This window comes from Hippocampus zosterae, chromosome 2 (genome assembly GCF_025434085.1).
Source record: "Hippocampus zosterae strain Florida chromosome 2, ASM2543408v3, whole genome shotgun sequence".
In the NCBI taxonomy this organism is placed as follows: domain Eukaryota; kingdom Metazoa; phylum Chordata; class Actinopteri; order Syngnathiformes; family Syngnathidae; genus Hippocampus; species Hippocampus zosterae.
Window position 1 is genome coordinate 34118432 of NC_067452.1, and position 17889 is coordinate 34136320.

At 41.2% G+C, this 17889-nt stretch overlaps 3 protein-coding genes across 5 annotated transcripts in view; 1 reads left to right on the forward strand and 2 right to left on the reverse strand.

Moving 5' to 3' along the window:
- cep104 (centrosomal protein 104) overlaps positions 1-9579 on the reverse strand; it is a 25265-nt gene extending 15686 nt beyond the window's left edge. Inside the window, exons 1-10 of one of the 3 annotated variants that reach the window (XM_052057343.1) lie at positions 9431-9579; positions 9024-9089; positions 7537-7663; positions 6665-6838; positions 6417-6555; positions 5597-5659; positions 3043-3119; positions 2026-2194; positions 431-586; positions 113-334 (exon numbers count right to left, since the gene is read on the reverse strand). In XM_052057343.1, the coding sequence (XP_051913303.1) occupies positions 113-334; positions 431-586; positions 2026-2194; positions 3043-3119; positions 5597-5659; positions 6417-6555; positions 6665-6838; positions 7537-7649 (1113 nt within the window). In that variant the 5' untranslated portion in view covers positions 7650-7663; positions 9024-9089; positions 9431-9579. Of the gene's footprint in view, positions 1-112; positions 335-430; positions 587-2025; positions 2195-3042; positions 3120-5596; positions 5660-6416; positions 6556-6664; positions 6839-7536; positions 7664-9023; positions 9090-9430 lie in introns of those variants that run through there. The other 2 variants (XM_052057344.1, XM_052057345.1) reach the window with 2 other exon arrangements.
- On the forward strand, positions 9512-14222 carry lrrc47 (leucine rich repeat containing 47). Its single transcript, XM_052057366.1, has 7 exons — positions 9512-10123; positions 11523-11972; positions 12077-12193; positions 12290-12405; positions 12712-12814; positions 12917-13006; positions 13418-14222. Exons 1-7 carry the CDS (start codon positions 9512-9514, stop codon positions 13637-13639), a joined length of 1710 nt encoding a protein of 569 aa, XP_051913326.1. The 3' UTR covers positions 13640-14222.
- Positions 14223-14429: 207 nt separating this feature from the next.
- On the reverse strand, positions 14430-17867 carry LOC127595701 (L-rhamnose-binding lectin SML-like). Its single transcript, XM_052057407.1, has 9 exons — positions 17773-17867; positions 17461-17493; positions 16773-16847; positions 16479-16614; positions 15615-15724; positions 15506-15550; positions 15295-15427; positions 14775-14878; positions 14430-14563 (listed from the first exon to the last, which is right to left on the reverse strand). The coding sequence occupies exons 1-9, from the start codon at positions 17807-17809 to the stop codon at positions 14544-14546; spliced, it is 693 nt and encodes a 230-aa protein (XP_051913367.1). The 5' UTR covers positions 17810-17867; the 3' UTR covers positions 14430-14543.
- Positions 17868-17889: the final 22 nt, after the last annotated feature.

A 17889-nucleotide genomic window follows, 5' to 3' on the forward strand; every position in this document is an offset into this window, starting at 1 on the left:
TTAAATTTGAAACAGGGAGTGTACCAGGGAGGACCATGAAGAATTGCATTCAACCTTAGAGGTTCTGTTTTCACAGTGTGTGTTTTTCCAGCAAAGATAAAGTGGCACTTACATGCATTTTTTGAAGGTCAGACGAGGTGCAAGGTGAGTCAGGCGGGTTGCTCCATTTAGATAAAAGTGTGTCAGAGTCTAACAGAGAGCTCTGTGGAGAGTTTGAAAGAGCTTTCTCTTTCCTTTTCGGGTCAAAGGGCTTAGTGGGGAGCAAGGGGTGGGCTGAAGGACAAAGAAGTGATGGAACCTCCTGGGATGGACACGATTCTGATGCACTTGTTATCTAGAGATGACGCAAAACAGCAGAAGTGACTTTGGAAAACGCCCCCTAAAAAAGGCATAGTGAATGGAGAGCTCCTATCTGTGTTTGATGACTGACCATTGCCATATCAAAGAGGTTGTGGACCTCCAGCTGCTGGTAGACACTCCTCCGGTATGCATCCATTTCATCCTTCTTTTTCTTGGCAAGGTCATATTCCTCCTTTTCCATCGCACACTGCTTCTCCACATCAAGCTTTGCCAAATGCTCCCCGGCCTGAATGAGTAAAAGTCTCATCAGGAAGCCAAAACAGGCAAACATGGCTCCACAACAACTGAACTTTTTTGTCTTGAAGTTCTCCAAACCAAACGTAGTCAGTTCCTATTGTGTCCCAAACAGACTTGCTTGATTGATCGGTCAATTTATTTATTTAACCATTAAATCAAATTATAATTAAATTAAGATTTTGAAATATGCTAGTCTTGGGAATTCCAGCTGGTGATCGGAGCCGTTGAGATATCTCTTTTTTTTTAAATTCCCATTCGAAGTTTGTTTGATTTACAATTCACCGATGGCATTGCCATAGAATGGGAATCTGAAGCGCCAACAGTAGCATTTTAAACATGTACACCCGAGCTACAACGATTCTGCATAAAAGGGCATGCCTGCCAGTAAGGGAGGTAGTGATTTCCTTTTGACAAACTCAGTCTTGCATCAACTTTATTTTTCTGTTTCGCTCAATGCTAGGGTCTGTTATGGCTGTTGCTCATCATGGCATGCATATGGACATGTTTGCGTGCACGTGCGGTAATGGGCCGATCGCGAGAGATGCTTGTAAACTAGATCTTCATCAAAAAAAGGGTCGGGCATCCCTGAAGTACATCCATAAAGTATGCTGGCGTTCAGATTACCATCAACAGCTTTGACAGCTGTACAGCTGGCAAGGTCAGTAAGGCTCCTATTGGTTTCAAAAAGCTGTGTTGATGAGAAAGAAGACAGAAGAAACGACACAATCCTAACAGTCACTGCAGCTGTTGAGCTCTTTAAGAATTCATGGTGTGCACGGCAACACTGTATACAAATGGGTCAGTAAGGGGAATCTGAGCAATGTTTCACAAGTACTTTTCAATAAATATCTTTTTTATTTTGAAGGTTCGGTTCGGTCTTAACAATTATGGAAAATAATGTATCAGTAATTGCAACTTCTTTTCCTGCAAATTGTGATTGTAGGCGATTATTTTTGGAAGGTGCTTTACTATTTCTTTTTTTAACAAACAAGCAAGTAATTTATATTTATTACATCTTCAAAGCCCTCCTCAAAACTCACTTGTATTCTTTGGCATTCGACTCAGCATGATTTAGATTTGTTCTCGGTTTTACTGTTTGGTGCTTTCTACCGCCTTTATTACCGATTTGTCTTACTGTTTACTGTTACTGTTATGTTAAATTGCTCCATGTACAGCACTTTGTATGCAGTGATGGCTGTTTGAAAGTGCTCTATAAATACTGTAGACTTGACTTGACTTGACAATAACAATGATATAACAAAATCAGATCTAGGATAGAAAATAAGAGCAGGCAAATGAAGCATTAATTGATATGAATGTGTATCTCAACAACAATTACAGGTTTAAACATTACTTAATACATATTTACTAAATTTTGTTCCACATTTTTCCAGGCACACAATATATTACAATAGCATTGACGCTTACCTTTTGAATATCGGCAATAGCCTGCTTCAGATACTTGGCCTGCTCAAATCTCTCCTGATGAAGCATATCCTGCTTTTTTTGATCCAACTGGCGGATGATACAGGCCACTTCAGGGTCCTGGTACATGTCGAAAGCCAGGTCATCCAAGGGGGATGTGGAGTCATATTTTCTGGGTTCAAGAAAAAGAACAAATTGGTGTTTCATGCCCAGCGCAAGTCTAGTGAAAAGCGCGGTCCAATTATGTGGGTGGAATTTTCATTCTTTTGGTATTTTTGTAGACGAGCGCAGTTAGAAACGGTCATTTGCGCCGTTGTGGCTGTGAACACGGTCCTAGACAGTGGATTAGATTCACAGTCCTATCTCTCTCTCTTTCTTTATACGGGTGGGTGGGCTGCTGAACAGACTGACGGTTGGACAGACAGACAAACGGGTGGATAGATAGATAGATAGATAGATAGATAGATAGATAGATAGATAGATAGATAGATAGATAGATAGATAGATAGATAGATAGATAGATAGATAGATAGATAGATAGATAGATAGATAGATAGATAGATAGATAGATAGATAGATAGATAGATAGATAGATAGATAGATAGATAGACAGACAGACAGACAGACAGACAGACAGACAGACAGACAGACAGACAGACAGACAGACAGACAGACAGACAGACAGACAGACAGACAGACAGACAGACAGACAGACAGACAGATAGACAGATAGATAGATAGATAGATAGATAGATAGATAGATAGATAGATAGATAGATAGATAGATAGATAGATAGATAGATAGATAGATAGATAGATAGATAGATAGATAGATAGATAATGTTTATACAGGTACTGTATATAAAATAAACATTTTGAAAAATGTTGTGCTCTATCCTTAGCCTACCACCTGCTTGAAATGCAAGTGACCGTGAGTGCCTTATATGTCGTCTCGTCTCTTCGTTGGTAAGTATTATTGTCACGGGACAAAGACACCAGGGTTCAATGGCCGAGTCTCACCCCGCGAGGGTCGCATCCAAGGCGGCTTCCAGCTGGGTGCTGTTGAGGTAGTGTTCAATCAGCTGCTCTCTGCTTGGCTGGGGGTAAACAGATGGACAAATCACACACACACACACACACGATATTCCTTTGTAATATGGTGAATTATTATTCTGCAATTACTGACTTAAAACTGACCCAGGACCTTTTTTTAAGACAAAATTATCAGTGAGAATATGTTTTTAAATTATTAAATTCATGACAAGGATAAGGTCAATATTATACTTACCACCATATCTGTCATTTTAAAATGTCCTAATATTTAATCAATAAAAGGTAAAATTATCTTTCCTCAAAGATGGTGTCAACTTGTAAATCTATCATAAGAAATGGTAGGGGTGCATGGTACAGACAGAAAGGTATGAATTTGACTGAAAGGTAGAGATTGCTGTTTATTTGATCGTATTTGCTTCTCTAATGAAGTATAAAAAGAACCTATTCCGGAATGATTTATTTATGAAATTCCAATTTAAAATATTTTTACCCTTAAGTTTATATTGAGATAAATTCCATTACCATGACAGGATCAAACTGAAACTGTAAGATGAATATTGAGCCATAATGCCAAGCCCTAAAATACTCATATGAAATCTTGAATTAAGCCTTAATGTCTACAGTTAATTTCAAAACTATTATGGTGACGAACAAAGGTCAATCAAAACTCTGTCCAACTATTTCCGGGCCTGACTTAATATCCTGGGCCTTCAGTCAAAAGTAACCCTATACCACTACAATCACATTGCATTATAGAAGCCATCACTCATTGGTGTGCAAAACACACGAGATGCCTGTGGTGAAAGGTTGTTTAACATGCCACCGTCCCCAATTTTTTGATGCTATATTTCGGACCTTTATGCCCCCTAATCATCAGTGATGGTGATTATGGACTGGGACAATGTGTACAGATCATTACATCTGAGCAAATTAGAGGGACATGGCACCATAAGATATAATGGTTATTTATGTAGGACAATGCTTTTGATTATGTTTAGAGCAAAAGAAATGGTCTTGTCAGACCGGAACAACCAAAGGTTTAAAAGAGTGACTTTTAAAGGTGCGTCACAATGATAAGAATATCAAGGATAACATATCAAGAAGTCCGTTCCCGTCATTCCTGAGTTACATTGGTGGAGCACTTTAGTCAGATTAGCAAGAAAAACAATGCACTGCTTGTTCGTTGGAATCTGTGCGGGTTTGTGTTAGTGTCTTTACATGCCACTGAGAGAGAGAGAGAGAGAGAGAGAGAGAGAGAGAGAGACCGAGAGTGGAGGGGGGTACATGGGGGTCGCATGTTTAGAGGTGGTGTTCTCCGTACCCCTATAGAGCTATCTGATTACATGGACTAACTAAAATTCTTGCTTCTGTGTGAGTGCGTAGTCGTACTAACTTCTCTTTGTATATATACATATATATACATTGCATATAAGGACACTACTACTACTAATATTTGTCCATAATTTACACCTACGGGCCAAAAACCATCCATTTTCTATGTAGTTTTTCCTCATATGGGTAGTGGGTGGCTGGCTGCGGGAGTGCCATGGTACACCGTGGACTGGGGTACATTTAAAGTATCGAGACAAACAATCACAACTCTGGACAATTGAGTCTTCAATTTATCAACGGGAGCAAACGAATGAAAGAAAACAAAAAGGAAAAGAAAACTCACAATGATGTTCCAGGGTTCCGACAGCTCAAGGCATAAATCTCGGTCTTTTTAACGCCATTGGAAATTAAATTTAAGGCCAATTTCACATTATCAGATGTACGGTAGTCTAAAATTACGACAGGACATAATGGACGGACTTCTGCATCATGATAACCTGTAGTCTGATAACATGAGAAACTGTCCACTCTGGTAACCGCTGTGCCTGGGCCCTATCCCAGCTGTCTTCTGTAGGTGAGGTACATCCTCAACTGGTTGCCAGCCAGGGCACACTTAGACAAACAACCATTCGCTCGCAATCACACCTCGTGACAATTTAGTGTTCCTTAACCTGCCATGCGTGTTTTGGAGATCAATGTACCTGGAGAAAACCCACGAAAGTTAGGGTAGAACATGCAAATTCCCCGCAGGAAGGACGGAATAGGAATCAAACCCTGCACCACTGCACTGTGAAGCAGGCGTGATAACCAGTCACCCGCGTGCCAGCCCTATTCGTGATAGTCCCGACTAAATCCCCTCAAAAAATTTTCCTCAAATATTTGAAACTGTTTATAATCATTAAATCCAGGTCACATTTGTTAACATATTTTCAGATTTTAGAAAGCTCGATTCCTGCCACAAAAGGCCTTGTTTTTAGATTCATTGATTCAATACCTTTGAAGACTTTTTAAGGCTCTGCAAGATCCCTGTGTTATATGGTTTTATTTTATATAGCCATGTCCTTTAAAATGTAAAAAAATTGAACTGATAAAAGATGCTGCTGCCAGGAAAATGTCGGCAAATAAGATGCAGCACAACAGCGCCACCCACTGCCGAACAAGTATAGGTTCAATAACAGTTGATACTTACAACGGTGTGAAAAGCACTCTCATCCAGGGGATCACCCAGCACGTTAATGGCCACCAAAGCCACCTGAAACACCAAACAAATGTCTGAGGGGTTTATTGCTCATTGTATTCACATTTTGGAATGTGGGAGGAAACCGGAACACCCGGAGAAAACTCGCGCAGGCCTTGGAAAACTCCAGTGGAAGGCCGGGGCCGGATTCGACCCGCAACATTCCCACTGTGAGGCGAACATGCTAACCGGTCTAGCACCATTCAACCAATAGTATCAATAATCAAATAAAATTAAATGAATTTAAAAAATAAATAAATAAAAGAAATTTTGAAAAACGACCAATCTTCGAAAAACTAAAATGAATTCAATGTTCAGTGCACAATTATTTCCCCTACACACTGCACGGATTTCTACCCCAGCGCACACATGCATGTACAAGCATTCATTCTAATCTGTATGTGCATGACACCACAGATGAGAGAAAGCAAAACGGAACCCCACCATACCTACCTCACATACCCACATTTCCACCCAACTAGAAACAGCAAGATACTCATGTTGGGTGATGAACCCTGACATGGCTTTGTTACTGTGACTACACTTTCATCAAGTACACTTTTAACTTCCTGAAAGTGGACGTTGTGTATTTATGACAGTGCACAAACAAAAGTGTAATCTACAAATATGTACCAAAGGAAAGATGATTTATCCTTTAACCATCAGCTTCAGAACTGGTCATAGAAATGCCAAAATCTCAAGAGCGTGCAGAACTTTCACTCTGCAAACTGAGGAAGACCGACTATGACATCTTTCTCATAACTTCCTTTACCTGATTGTAGCGATTGTGACGGTTAGCATGATTCCTGTGAAACGTTATCCTCAGGTATCTTCCGACGGCATCTAAATGGACTGACTTCAGTTCCCGAGCTCTAAAGCCAGTCTTCTCGTTGTCTGACAGAGACACGTAGCTGCGGAGAATCAAGAGTTGCATCAAAATTGTGTTGATTTTGTGATGTCAAACATGTTAATGGACAATTTTGAAATGAATTAGTTTCAAATCATCCTCGGTAGTCTCACCCGAGCTTGTGAAGGTGGCCAATGAGCGGTGATGTGCAAGGATCTGGAGGACTGTCACCTATGTGGAACTCCACCTTAGCTGGGATCAGGTAATGGTGGGCCAGCAGCTGCAGCTTCTTCACCCGACTTCTTTCCACCAGCTGCAGGGTGATGTGCTGAGGGTAGCTACATGACCTGTGGAACAATTGCATCAAGTTTGACCCATGAGTCAAATCAAATCAAACTGTCTTTATCATTCTGGCGGGAATAACAAAATATACAACTAAAACCCCGCCAAACTTTGGACCAGTGAGCATCATAATGTATAAGATAAGATATCCTTTATTTGTCCCACACTGGGGAAATTTACAATTATTGAGTCCACTAAAGTGTTTTTTCTTTTTTGTAGGCTTTGTTCTATTTTTCTGCCACAAAAAAAAGTTGACCCATGCTGGTCAAGAGGACATGGGTGATGGTAACTGTAGAGTGGGAAATCGAACACTCGCAAGGTAGCGGTAGCATAGAAGCAAAAGCAGTAAGCGCGTTGATACATAGCCGTTAATTTTTTTCACCTGTATGACAACAAAGGTGTCAACTGCCTTTGGCAAGCCTTCTTTTCCCCTTTTTAAACACGACACCTGACTTTGTTAGTTTAGTTTTTAATAATGCAGGAAGCTTCTTTTTACATTTGTAAGCGGTGTTGGGAGCTAATCAGCTTGGAGCTAAATGCTAATATTTTTCTGTTTTGTTCATCTTCGGGTCCGTAAACTCAGATAGAGATGTAATGCAGATCAATGGCATTTTCTAATTTTAGTTTTTGGAATCCTTTGATGTAACCAGTGTTGATAACATTCATTGGAAGCTGTACAATCAGTGGCATGTTGATGTATCACCTGCTAGATCTCCAACCACTGACAGTGGGTGCATGGACAATGAGCTCCTGAGCACTGAAGTTGTCCTCATGACTGGAAGAATTTAGTACAATAAATTTTATCTTCCTGGACATCCCTCCACCATATCCTGCAAAGGCAAACAAGACAGGTGACACATGTCCTGTATAATTTGGAGACGAAAACTTTAGTGTGAATGATGACATGTCATTGTTGCCAATTTAGGTCCATAAAATCCACACACATACCTTTCTGTACAAATTTGTAAAATGTTGTGTTTTGTTTTTTTTTTTTGTTATGCTAATATTTACCTCTTGCTTTAGTTTAGTGACTGGAATTACTGAGTTAATTAATTAGAAATGATTGCCATCATTGTTATTTGTTGTCCGTTTCTGCGTTTATCAAGATTTTGACAATAGGTTAAAGATTAAGTTTAAATTTTACTCATTTAATCTACTCGGATTCCACAAAAAAAAGTCACAACTAAACTCCCGACCCCAATTAAGACGCTGGCTTCGATTCATCTTCACTGCTTTCAAACAGTCATAACGTTCTTCAGCTTTGTCACAGAAAAATGATACTTAATGTATATCATTCATTCATTCATTCATCTTCCGAACCGCTTGATCCTCACAAGGGTCGCGGGGGGTGCTGGAGCCTATCCCAGCTCTCTTCGGGCATTAGGCGGGGGACACCCTGAATCGGTTGCCAGCCAATCGCAGGGCACACAGAGACGAACAACCATTCGCACTCACACTCACACCTAGGGACAATTTAGAGTGTTCAATCAGCCTGCCATGCATATTTTTGGAATGTGGGAGGAAACCGGAGCACCCGGAGAAAACCCACGCAGACCCGGGGAGAACATGCAAACTCCACACAGGGAGGCCGGAGCTGGAATCGAACCCGGTACCTCTGCACTGTGAAGCCAACGTGCTAACCACTGGATACCGGGCCGCCCCATGTATATCATATAAGTATCATTTTTTCTGTATATAAGTTACTGTATATCACATGAATCGTCCTTAAATACTTGTCTAATAATATTGGTTTCATTTAAACCTTTGAAGTATGGCGCACATACTTACACACTATGTACTAGACGCGATCAACGCACTTTAACGAACTATTACACACTGCTAATGGATTTCCGATCTGAAATTACTATTATGTCGACTGTTTCGTAGCCGAATACAGTACGAGAAGATGATGTTTTAATGTGGTAATGAATGTGGTAATGAAATTGAAATACAGTACTTGCTGAGTCGTACAATTTCTCGACGCGGACTTACATGATGGGCACGCGGACGCAGAGGGGGTTACCAACTGTCAACTCCTCCACAGCCCAACATGGCTGAGCTATGTTGTGACGTTGTTAAGCTAACTCAAAACTAATTACACTAATTTATATCTTCCAGTGTTACTGCTTTACGTTTTAACCAGTGGTAGGACAAAAGAGGCATCATTTGGCGCGTTCAAATTAGGCTTACCGTGAACATCACCGTAATGTTGACACCTCGGACGAGCGTCTCATCCTCATCACCACAAGCGACAACCTGTGCGGGCATGCGCAATGGCACAAGCAGCGCAATGCATTGTGGGCAATGTAGTCTCACACTTACTGCGTCACCGTAATGTTGACACCTCGGACGAGCGTCTCATCCTCATCACCACAAGCGACAACCTGTGCGGGCATGCGCAATGGCACAAGCAGCGCAATGCATTGTGGGCAATGTAGTCTCACACTTACTGCGTTTGTGATTGACGAAAGACGTGTAAAGCGGATACTCAAGCTAAACTTTCAGAATAAAGACAATGTGTAAAGGTATGGTGTCGAAACCACATATAATTTTACTCACTATCTATCCAAATTAAATACCGTTATATTTTTACATACTGGAATTCTCCTTGTGCCCGTCGAAGGGCGGATCCGAGTCGGAATAATTGCTTTTATTCAGAAAGTTTAAACGGAAGCTTTATGTTTCCTGTTTCGTTTGGTCGCAGCAGCCGAATCGCCAACATGGACGACACGAAAACATGGCCAGAAGTGGAGAAAGCAGCAGCGGAGAAGAGACGTGAACTGGTTTTGCAAGGTCCTACAGCCAACACGAAAATTTCCTCATACGGGGGGCTTCCTCCTGCAATTTATTCCCTCACGCTGCTCAATTATCTCGAGGTGAGCCAGTGCCCGAGTTTGACGGAGCTCCACGAGGACATCCAGTCCCTGACAAACCTTCAGAGTCTCATCCTGTGCAGGAATAAACTCTCATGCATCCCGGATGTCATCAGCAACCTCAAGTCCCTCAAAGTTTTGGACCTGTCCGCGAACAACCTCGTCCTTTTACCGGATGGAATCGCGCTGTTACGCGAGCTAACCACTTTGAACGTGAGCTGTAACCGTTTGGAAGCTCTCCCGGACGGACTGAGCCACTGTGTCAAGCTTTGCAGCATCAACATGTCTAAAAACTGCATCACCGGCTTCCCGAGCGATCTCTACTCGGAGCGCATGGATCTGCTCAGCACACTCGTGGCCTCGGACAATGCCATCGTGGAGCTCGGCGCGGATATTCACAAGTTAGCAGCTCTGAAGGTGAAGCACTGAAAGTCTCGCGTCGATCACAAAAAACGTTGTTTATTACCGTATATGTACGTCCATTAGTGACAAAGATACGGTATATGTGCGTCCATTAGTGACAAAGAAGCGACCAGAGTTAAGAAGGCTCAGATATGTAGGAAGCAATTATTTGATTACCATCCGTGAACTAGTACGCTTTTCATCAGCGCTAGTACAATTCCGCTTTTCCCACTACTAGTGCCACTTTTGACCGAGTAGTACGGATTTCAATTTTACTAGTAAAGTATTGCACTATACAGTAATCCCTCGTTTATCGCGGTTAATGGGGACCAAAACCACCTGCGATAAACGAAAATCCGCGAAGTAGCGGCCAATAAACATATACAGGTTTTTTTTAAGTCCGCCAACGGTCTGCAAGAAGCTGAGATAAAATCTGTGATTCACCGAAGCCGCGATAAACGAACCGTGAAATAGCGAGGGATTACTGTATTAGTAATACTGTCAGGCCCAAACGCTAGGCAGGTGTCACACACCAGTGTCCTGCATTAGGTTAAGATGAAAAGGAAGCAAGTTGTGTGCACATTCCCACTTTTCTACCACTGTGTTGTGTTATCAGTGCATCACGCATTCTTCATCCAGGAAAAAGAAAAATCAATTTACTTTACATTATATTCATTATCTATATAAAATTACTTTTTTATACATATTTATTTTCCTTCGAATGATGAGTATTTTACATGCAAATGTGTTATTTTTATTAAGTGAAGTTGTAATATGAAAAAAAAGTTCACCACAATAATGTTGAAATTAATGGAACATTGGCAGTACTTTAATGTTATTCTGATTATCAAAGAAAAAACAATTTTACAAGAAAAAGTCGTTTTATGAGGAAAGTCAATGCTATATGAAAAAAAGTTACTAAAAGAACTAAGTCATAATTTCTTGAGCAGCTCCTATACAGCGGTGGTTGTTTTAAGTACTCTATAAATATAAATAGTAAATTAGTTGAGAAAAAAGTGATCAGAAGTAAATCATAATATTACAAGAAAAAAAATAACGAATGCGAGGTAGAGGTCATGCAATGTGAGAAAAATAAAGATACAACGTAGTTACAATATTGCAAGGGGAAAAACAGTTATAGTATTGTGTGAACCCAGTTGCTCTTGATGCTTCATCATCAGAAGGTGAATGAGGTAACGGTGTGAAGAGCTTTGAGTACCTGAGGTAGAAAAGCACAATACAAGTGACAGCCCATTTAGCATTTACCATTTGGACACTAACATTGTTATAAAATAGCAGTAGCATGAGAATCTCCAATGCAGTTTCTACCAGCATGTGAAGTTACTCCTTTATTTCAAAGTGCTCAAGTCGATCTCTGACCTTGATGTAGTTCTACTTGTGTCCGCCATTTCAGGTGCTAGACCTCTCAAACAACCAGCTGAGCGACATCCCGTCCAGTCTGAGCGACTGCCCCAAGCTAAAGGAGATCAACTTCAGAGGCAACAAGCTGAATGACAAGCGCCTGGAGAAGATGGTGAACGGCTGCCAGACAAAGTCCATTCTCGACTACCTCCGAGGGAAAGGAAGGCAGGGAGAGGAGAGAGGTGATGTGGATAGGGGGAGGGGCGTGAATGACAGGAAGGGAAAGCAAAAGAAGAAGAAGAAGAGAGAGGAAGAACAAGATGAGCTGGAAGAAATCAACAAGATGGTGGTGAGGGTTCTCCATGTTTCCGACACGCCTGATGCGCTCACAGTAAGAGTGAGCGCGGAGGTGAAGGATGTACGGCCTTACTTGGTGTGCTGTGTGGTCAGAGGCATGATCCTGAAACCTGGAAATTCTCTCAAAAGGTTCCTGGTGGCGCAGGTAGGTCGACTCGGTATAAGTAAGGATAACAGGCATTGGCAGCAGCCTAATTGTGCGATTATCTTTCTTTTCATTTTTTTCAACATTTGTTATCCTTCCCTAAGACAAAACTTCATGATGACATATGTGGAAAGAGGACCATCGCGACCATCGCCACTCATGATGTCCAGCTTCTCAAAGCTCCACTGGCCTATGATGCCAAACCTCCCACGCAGCTCAAAGTAGGCGAATATTGAACCCTGTCCAATTCTCACAGTGAAAAAAAACCTCATCAAAGTCTTATCAGATTAGGAGCTAGTTCTTTCCCTCCTCTTCAGATTGTGCCGCTGGGTCGGAGGGAGGTGACAGCCGTCGAGCTGATAAGGCATCTTCAGCTGGAAGCTGACGAGCTGAGGAAGCAAAAGAAGAGGCAGAACGTCACTGGTCTTCACAAGTCAGTCTTGAAAGCGTCACACACATCGGTGTCACAATTCTGAGAGGGTGTGCGCACTTATGCAAACACAAGTTGGTTATTTTTACTTCTAATTAGTCTGAATATTTCAATTGAGTTATAAGGGTTTTATCACACTAACTTGGCATTTGAATAGAGGTGAATAGGCTTTTTAAATTCCTGTGATCCTCTTTTTGCGCCTTATCCAATATATTTCTCCAAAATCTCAATTATGTCTGACATGTCACAATGTCCATTTTTTTTTTTCATTTTGAATAAAGGCAATGCATGCTTACCACCTTGTTCCAGATACCTGCAGCTTCTGCAAGGAAAAGCACTGTATCCCTGTATTGTGGATGCAGAAGGCCACGTGATCTCATTCCCACCCATCACAAACAGTGAGAAAACCAAGGTGGGTCGTTCACGCGATATCGGATTTACAAAAGTGTAAAGGAGCGCAGTGAAAACTGTCCAGCATGGTTGACCTAAATAATTTCCTACTTGTCCTCAACAGATCAAGAAGACAACCAAAGAGTTGTTCTTGGAAGTGACGAGCGCAAATAGTCTGCAGACCTGTAAAGATGTTATGGACGCTCTGATTGCAGTAAGCCTTTTTTGCGGAAATGTCAAAGTTTTAAGAATTGTATACTTTGTTGTAAATTGGAATGTAGTCCCAGTAGCTTTATTTTGCCTATGACTTCCACTGCAGATTTGTCGACGAGACGTATTTAGATGATGCTCATTTGAAGTCAAAAATACTTATTAAATAAAACATTAAAAGCACTGTCGGGGTGCACACGCTGCAGTAATCTGGCCTCAGTATTATTGTCTTAATTGCTGCAATATGTCGTTACAATATAATTTTACCGTGCGCTTTGATCTTTTCTGTCCTGTGTGTGTGTTTTGGGTTGGGACTCATGTCTGCATTTTGGGCCAATCGTGTTCTTGCTCTGAAAAGCAAAAATGTAGTACTTCTCATGCTGACCTCAGTTGGGCTGTTACCATTTCCTTGCAGAAAATGGCAGAGTTGAATAAGTTCACGGTCGAGCATCAAGATGAAGCAGGGTCTGACGATGAAGGGGACGCACCACCAGGCCAGACAAGCAGCACGGATGCCGCCAGTGAATTAATCATCCAGCAGGTCCGAACTGTTGACCAGGATGGGAACTTGAAGGTGGTCTACCCATCCAAGACAGACCTCTCCAAAGACATCCCCAACTTGACAGTCATTTGGTAGTGCCGTAATTAAGCTTTTCACGAGGGTTGAGCTCCTAAAATGCAACAAACTGGACAACCCCCTCCCCATTTTTTTAATAATCTGAAATCACTCACACTTAACCCCATTCGAGACTCAGACATTTGCTGTAACTCATTTTAAAGTTGATTTAGCCATGAAGATAAACAAAGGCTGTTGTAATTACAATGCAAACTCAATTGTTTCCATCTTAAACTGAATAGATGGTGCACCAGAGCAAGAATAATGCAGCACCTGATATCTTTCCAATGACACTCAATTGCATTTTTTTGTGGTCATGGCAACCGAACAGTCACCTTGCCATCCTACGTTTGCAGCTTTTGAGTAAAATTCAATAAGAACACACTGCAAATATGAATAAAGATTGTGTCAAGTAGAAATACCAAAGGCCGCAAAGTTAACCGCGATAGGTTACTATATTTCACACGATTAAAAGATTGTCATATGAACATGCATTTTAACATTGCCAACCCATACAGTTTTCAAAGTAAAGATGCCCAGTATAATAGTGAGCAACTGGAATTAAACTCCCTTCAATGAAAATAAAGTTGAATGTATTGTTAAAGCTCTCACAAAAGTCATTGTTCCGTTTGTCATTTGATTTAATTAGCAAACATGTTGAAGTCACAAGGTGTCACTTTAATTTTGGAATATTGCTGCAATCCTGTGGAAGTGAAGCGCTGAATACTTAGCAGGTTAACTACAGTGAAACATGCAGAACAGGTGGTTTGTTGCTGAGGTAATGAAGCAACGAGACTTTTGGCAAGCCTTGGTCTCAAGTATTTTTATTGGAAAAAAGAAAAATGAACAGTGATGTCTGACCCAATCACTTAAGAGTATTGGGACAGTTGCACCATGGACTCAAACAGCTGTCAATGCCACCACTTTAGAAATTTTGCCCAGGATCTGCAAAGAAAGTGATTTGAGCAATTGATTGGATGAGGAAATTATAGACGTTGCACTTAAGTCAACCTCATAATCCATTTTGCAAATAAATGCACTACAAACTTTCAAAAATAAATTTCTGCATTGTGCTGGTTACCGATGCAAACAATTGCACCATTAGATGCAACTGCAAATGTCAGCATTTTGCTTCAACAAATATACTTCTACTTACAGTGACACGTGTAAGAAACTTCCAAATACTTGTAGGTGCCTTCACAGGGTTCTCCAAACACGTCTCTACTGGCCATGATCCTGCAACTTTTTTTCCCATTGCACCTATTTGGTGGGGGAGGAAAAAAAAAATTGAACTCCTTGTGAATAAAACTGCAAAGTAATCAATTTTTACACTTAGGGGGAGCTCATGAAAATAACCACCCAAAAAAAAGAAAGTTATTGTACTCTACTCCTGCACGAGTTTGTGAGGAAGTGGCAACTGCTACACAGTAAAGATTTTAGCATCGTTTCATTCTAGAATCAAGTGGACAATTATCCCAACGACAAAAACAAGTCAGGTTCCATCTTGACCAATTTGTCACAAAATTAATTCATTCAAGCCTTAGTGCCTAGCAAAGGGAAGCCTAAGCAGCCCCTTGCCTGTGTAGAAGATGTTTGAAACGCATTCTGTCCTCGTTTTCTACCAATGAATTGGGATTAAAACCAGCTGCCATTTCTTTCCAAGTTTAGTGGCATACCTCTTGGCGACGATGTCAGTTGGGTGCACACATTGGACGTTTTGGATCTCGCTTAGAGGCTTTTGTCTGGCGCACGTCGTCTGGTCTCTGCGCCCGAAGTCAGCACCAAAGACAAAAATAACTTGTCCATGCTCTAGCAAGATCATTGAAAATGTGATGAGACAAAAGTCCAAGAATGCTCAATAGAAATTCTTCACACGTTATGTCTTACCACAATACAAACGCGCCTCCGATTCTTCACACACCACGCAAGTAACTGTTGAGCAAATTAAAACAATTCGGTATGAAATTCACTCATGGTGGCATGCGGGTGACATTACCTGCAGGTAAGCAGGAGAAGTTGGTCTGCAAATATTTGAAGGTGTCAACACAGGGATCAGGGGTGCGGAAGTCATCAATGGCCACTTCACACATTGACTTTCCATCGCAGCTGTAGACAAACTGGGTTACTCAGAAGAAAGTCAGCTCTCCTCTAAAAGTCATTAGCTGAAGCACAAACCCCATCTTACATATTCCATTTTTTACAAGCAATTACAAGGTGATTTGCCATAATTCCGCTATTCTACATTGTGCGGACACCAATTTGAAACACTAACACAATTTATAGTGCTTTGTTTTGGCCAGAGGTGAGCTGGGGTATATCAAGTGGATTTTAGGAATGAAGCAACGTACACCCTGGACATCAGCAAACTGTACTTAGAAAATCCACACTTGACAATGACGGCCATGTGGCAAGAAGCCGGAATATGGAGAAAATTTACAAGTCACTCACGAATGGGGCTTGAGTCAAGTCAAGATGGAATGTACAAGGGCCACTGGGACCAAACAATATCACCTACGTCTTCTTTTCGTTGAATTAAGAAATTTTGTGTCATCCAGGTTTTGATTTCTCACTCCTCAAACAAACTACCGTCGACAGCGAGGCAGCCATTCAATTAATCTTGCAACTCTGGTAGAACGTTGGTCATGAGTTTAATAAAGCTTTTGAAATGTTTCAGCGCCGATACCCAGAAAATAAAATAAAAAAAAGTTCCACTTTCATTGATGCAAACATCACTCCCAATTCACCTTTAGTAAAATGCAGTGATGGCTTCAACATTGTTTAAAAGAAGATAGTGCAACTAATCCACTAAGTAGAAGACAAACATTAACCATGACACTCTCCAGACAAGCCCAAGGTATACCTTTTCTTAAGTTGCTCAGTTGTGCCGGGCCGAGAACACTTTACGTTCGCTAGCTCCCGCGGCGATTTGCCCTCAGTGCAGATATGAGAGTTAGCACGACCGTACAAAGCCTGCCGCACGGTGATCACGCCATGATCTGCGAAGGGAGAGCCGGCAGGCAACACAAAACTGCACCCATTGCCAATTATGTCCGTGTGAGACAAAGCTCTCGTTTAACCTGAACTTTCTTTCAATTAAAGTCATTTTTAAAATACAATCATTGTGAAGGTCTGAAACCAAATTCAAAAGTCTTACCACAGTGTAGATGATGGATGTTCATCGGATACCAATCACAAGTCGTCACTTGCTCGCCATGATTAACTGTAAAAGCTGATGTGAATTCATAAACGCATTGTTCAGAAAACCGAGGCTAGCGGATATGTTGAAAATTCAATTTGACAGAATGGCCTAATCATTTCTTTCACGCAATGTGGTACTTTGTGTTGAGATTGTAATGCCATTTAAGAGACAGACACTGCTCTCTTTACAATTTTATTTTGAGGTTAAGGTACCAACCATCAAGACTACCATTACCCAACTCTAAGTGAATACTCATAACTGTACTAAGTAGGACATAATTTTCCCCCACAATCCAGTCTAACACTAACAATGCTCACATGACAATTTTTAATGAAAGCAAGGCTTCCATTCAATCTGGTAATCAACAGCCACACCCCCCGACCATTTCAGCCGTGTTGAATGTTCTGAACAAAGTTTGTAATCGGTTTCATTTATTCTACAGCATATTACGAAGGATGCTTCCACAGTCATATTGTCACCTTCCCAAAATAATGGCCTGGTTTTTGAACCCCCCCCCCCCCCTCCCCCTCCCCAAAAAAATAATAAAAGCTGATAGGCCATTTTAGAAGTGTGAAGGCTATCCGGCAGGGAGGTATGATCACATTAAGAAACACGAACTACATAATCCATGTTTGACACTCACCTGATGTTTGGAGCAAACCGGTTGCTGCCAGCACTGGAAAAACAAACATTTTAGTGAAAGAAAGAACAGCCATGGACATTTTTTTAAAGAGCAAATCAATTCATTCTGGTTTTCCCTCCAATGCAAGGTGGTTTATCAATGACAACACAGGTGCACATTAGTGTAAAACTATTTCAAGGGGGAAAGTTAAAATCTGCTCATACCATACAATGAAATACACTTCTCTGACTACAACAGTAAAAAACACACTGATTCCGCCCAATCATCCCTCCTAATTTCAGAAACAAATTTGTTTCAGCAGTGACTACTCACACAGCACAGCACTGAGTCTGAAGCAGTAGGAATCCATGTTAGGCACAACCCAAGCTGAAACACTCGTACAATGACTGGAAGCGGATCACTTAAATTTATAGTCACTGCAAGTGTCAT

Excerpts from the sequence above, each read along its gene's own strand:
- LOC127595701 (XM_052057407.1), bottom strand. The coding sequence starts at position 17,809 with ATGGATTCCTACTGCTTCAGACTCAGTGCTGTGCTGT. Across the intron at positions 16,615-16,772 it reads CATCCATCATCTACACTGTG|ATCATGGCGTGATCACCGTG; the intron begins GTAAGACTTTTG and ends CTCCCTTCGCAG. Across the intron at positions 14,564-14,774 it reads AGTTTCTTACACGTGTCACT|ATCCTGGGCAAAATTTCTAA; the intron begins GTAAGTAGAAGT and ends CTTTCTTTGCAG.
- lrrc47 (XM_052057366.1), top strand. The coding sequence starts at position 9,512 with ATGTTTCCTGTTTCGTTTGGTCGCAGCAGCCGAATCGCCAACATGGAC. Across the intron at positions 10,124-11,522 it reads ACAAGTTAGCAGCTCTGAAG|GTGCTAGACCTCTCAAACAA; the intron begins GTGAAGCACTGA and ends CCGCCATTTCAG. Across the intron at positions 11,973-12,076 it reads AAAGGTTCCTGGTGGCGCAG|ACAAAACTTCATGATGACAT; the intron begins GTAGGTCGACTC and ends TCCTTCCCTAAG.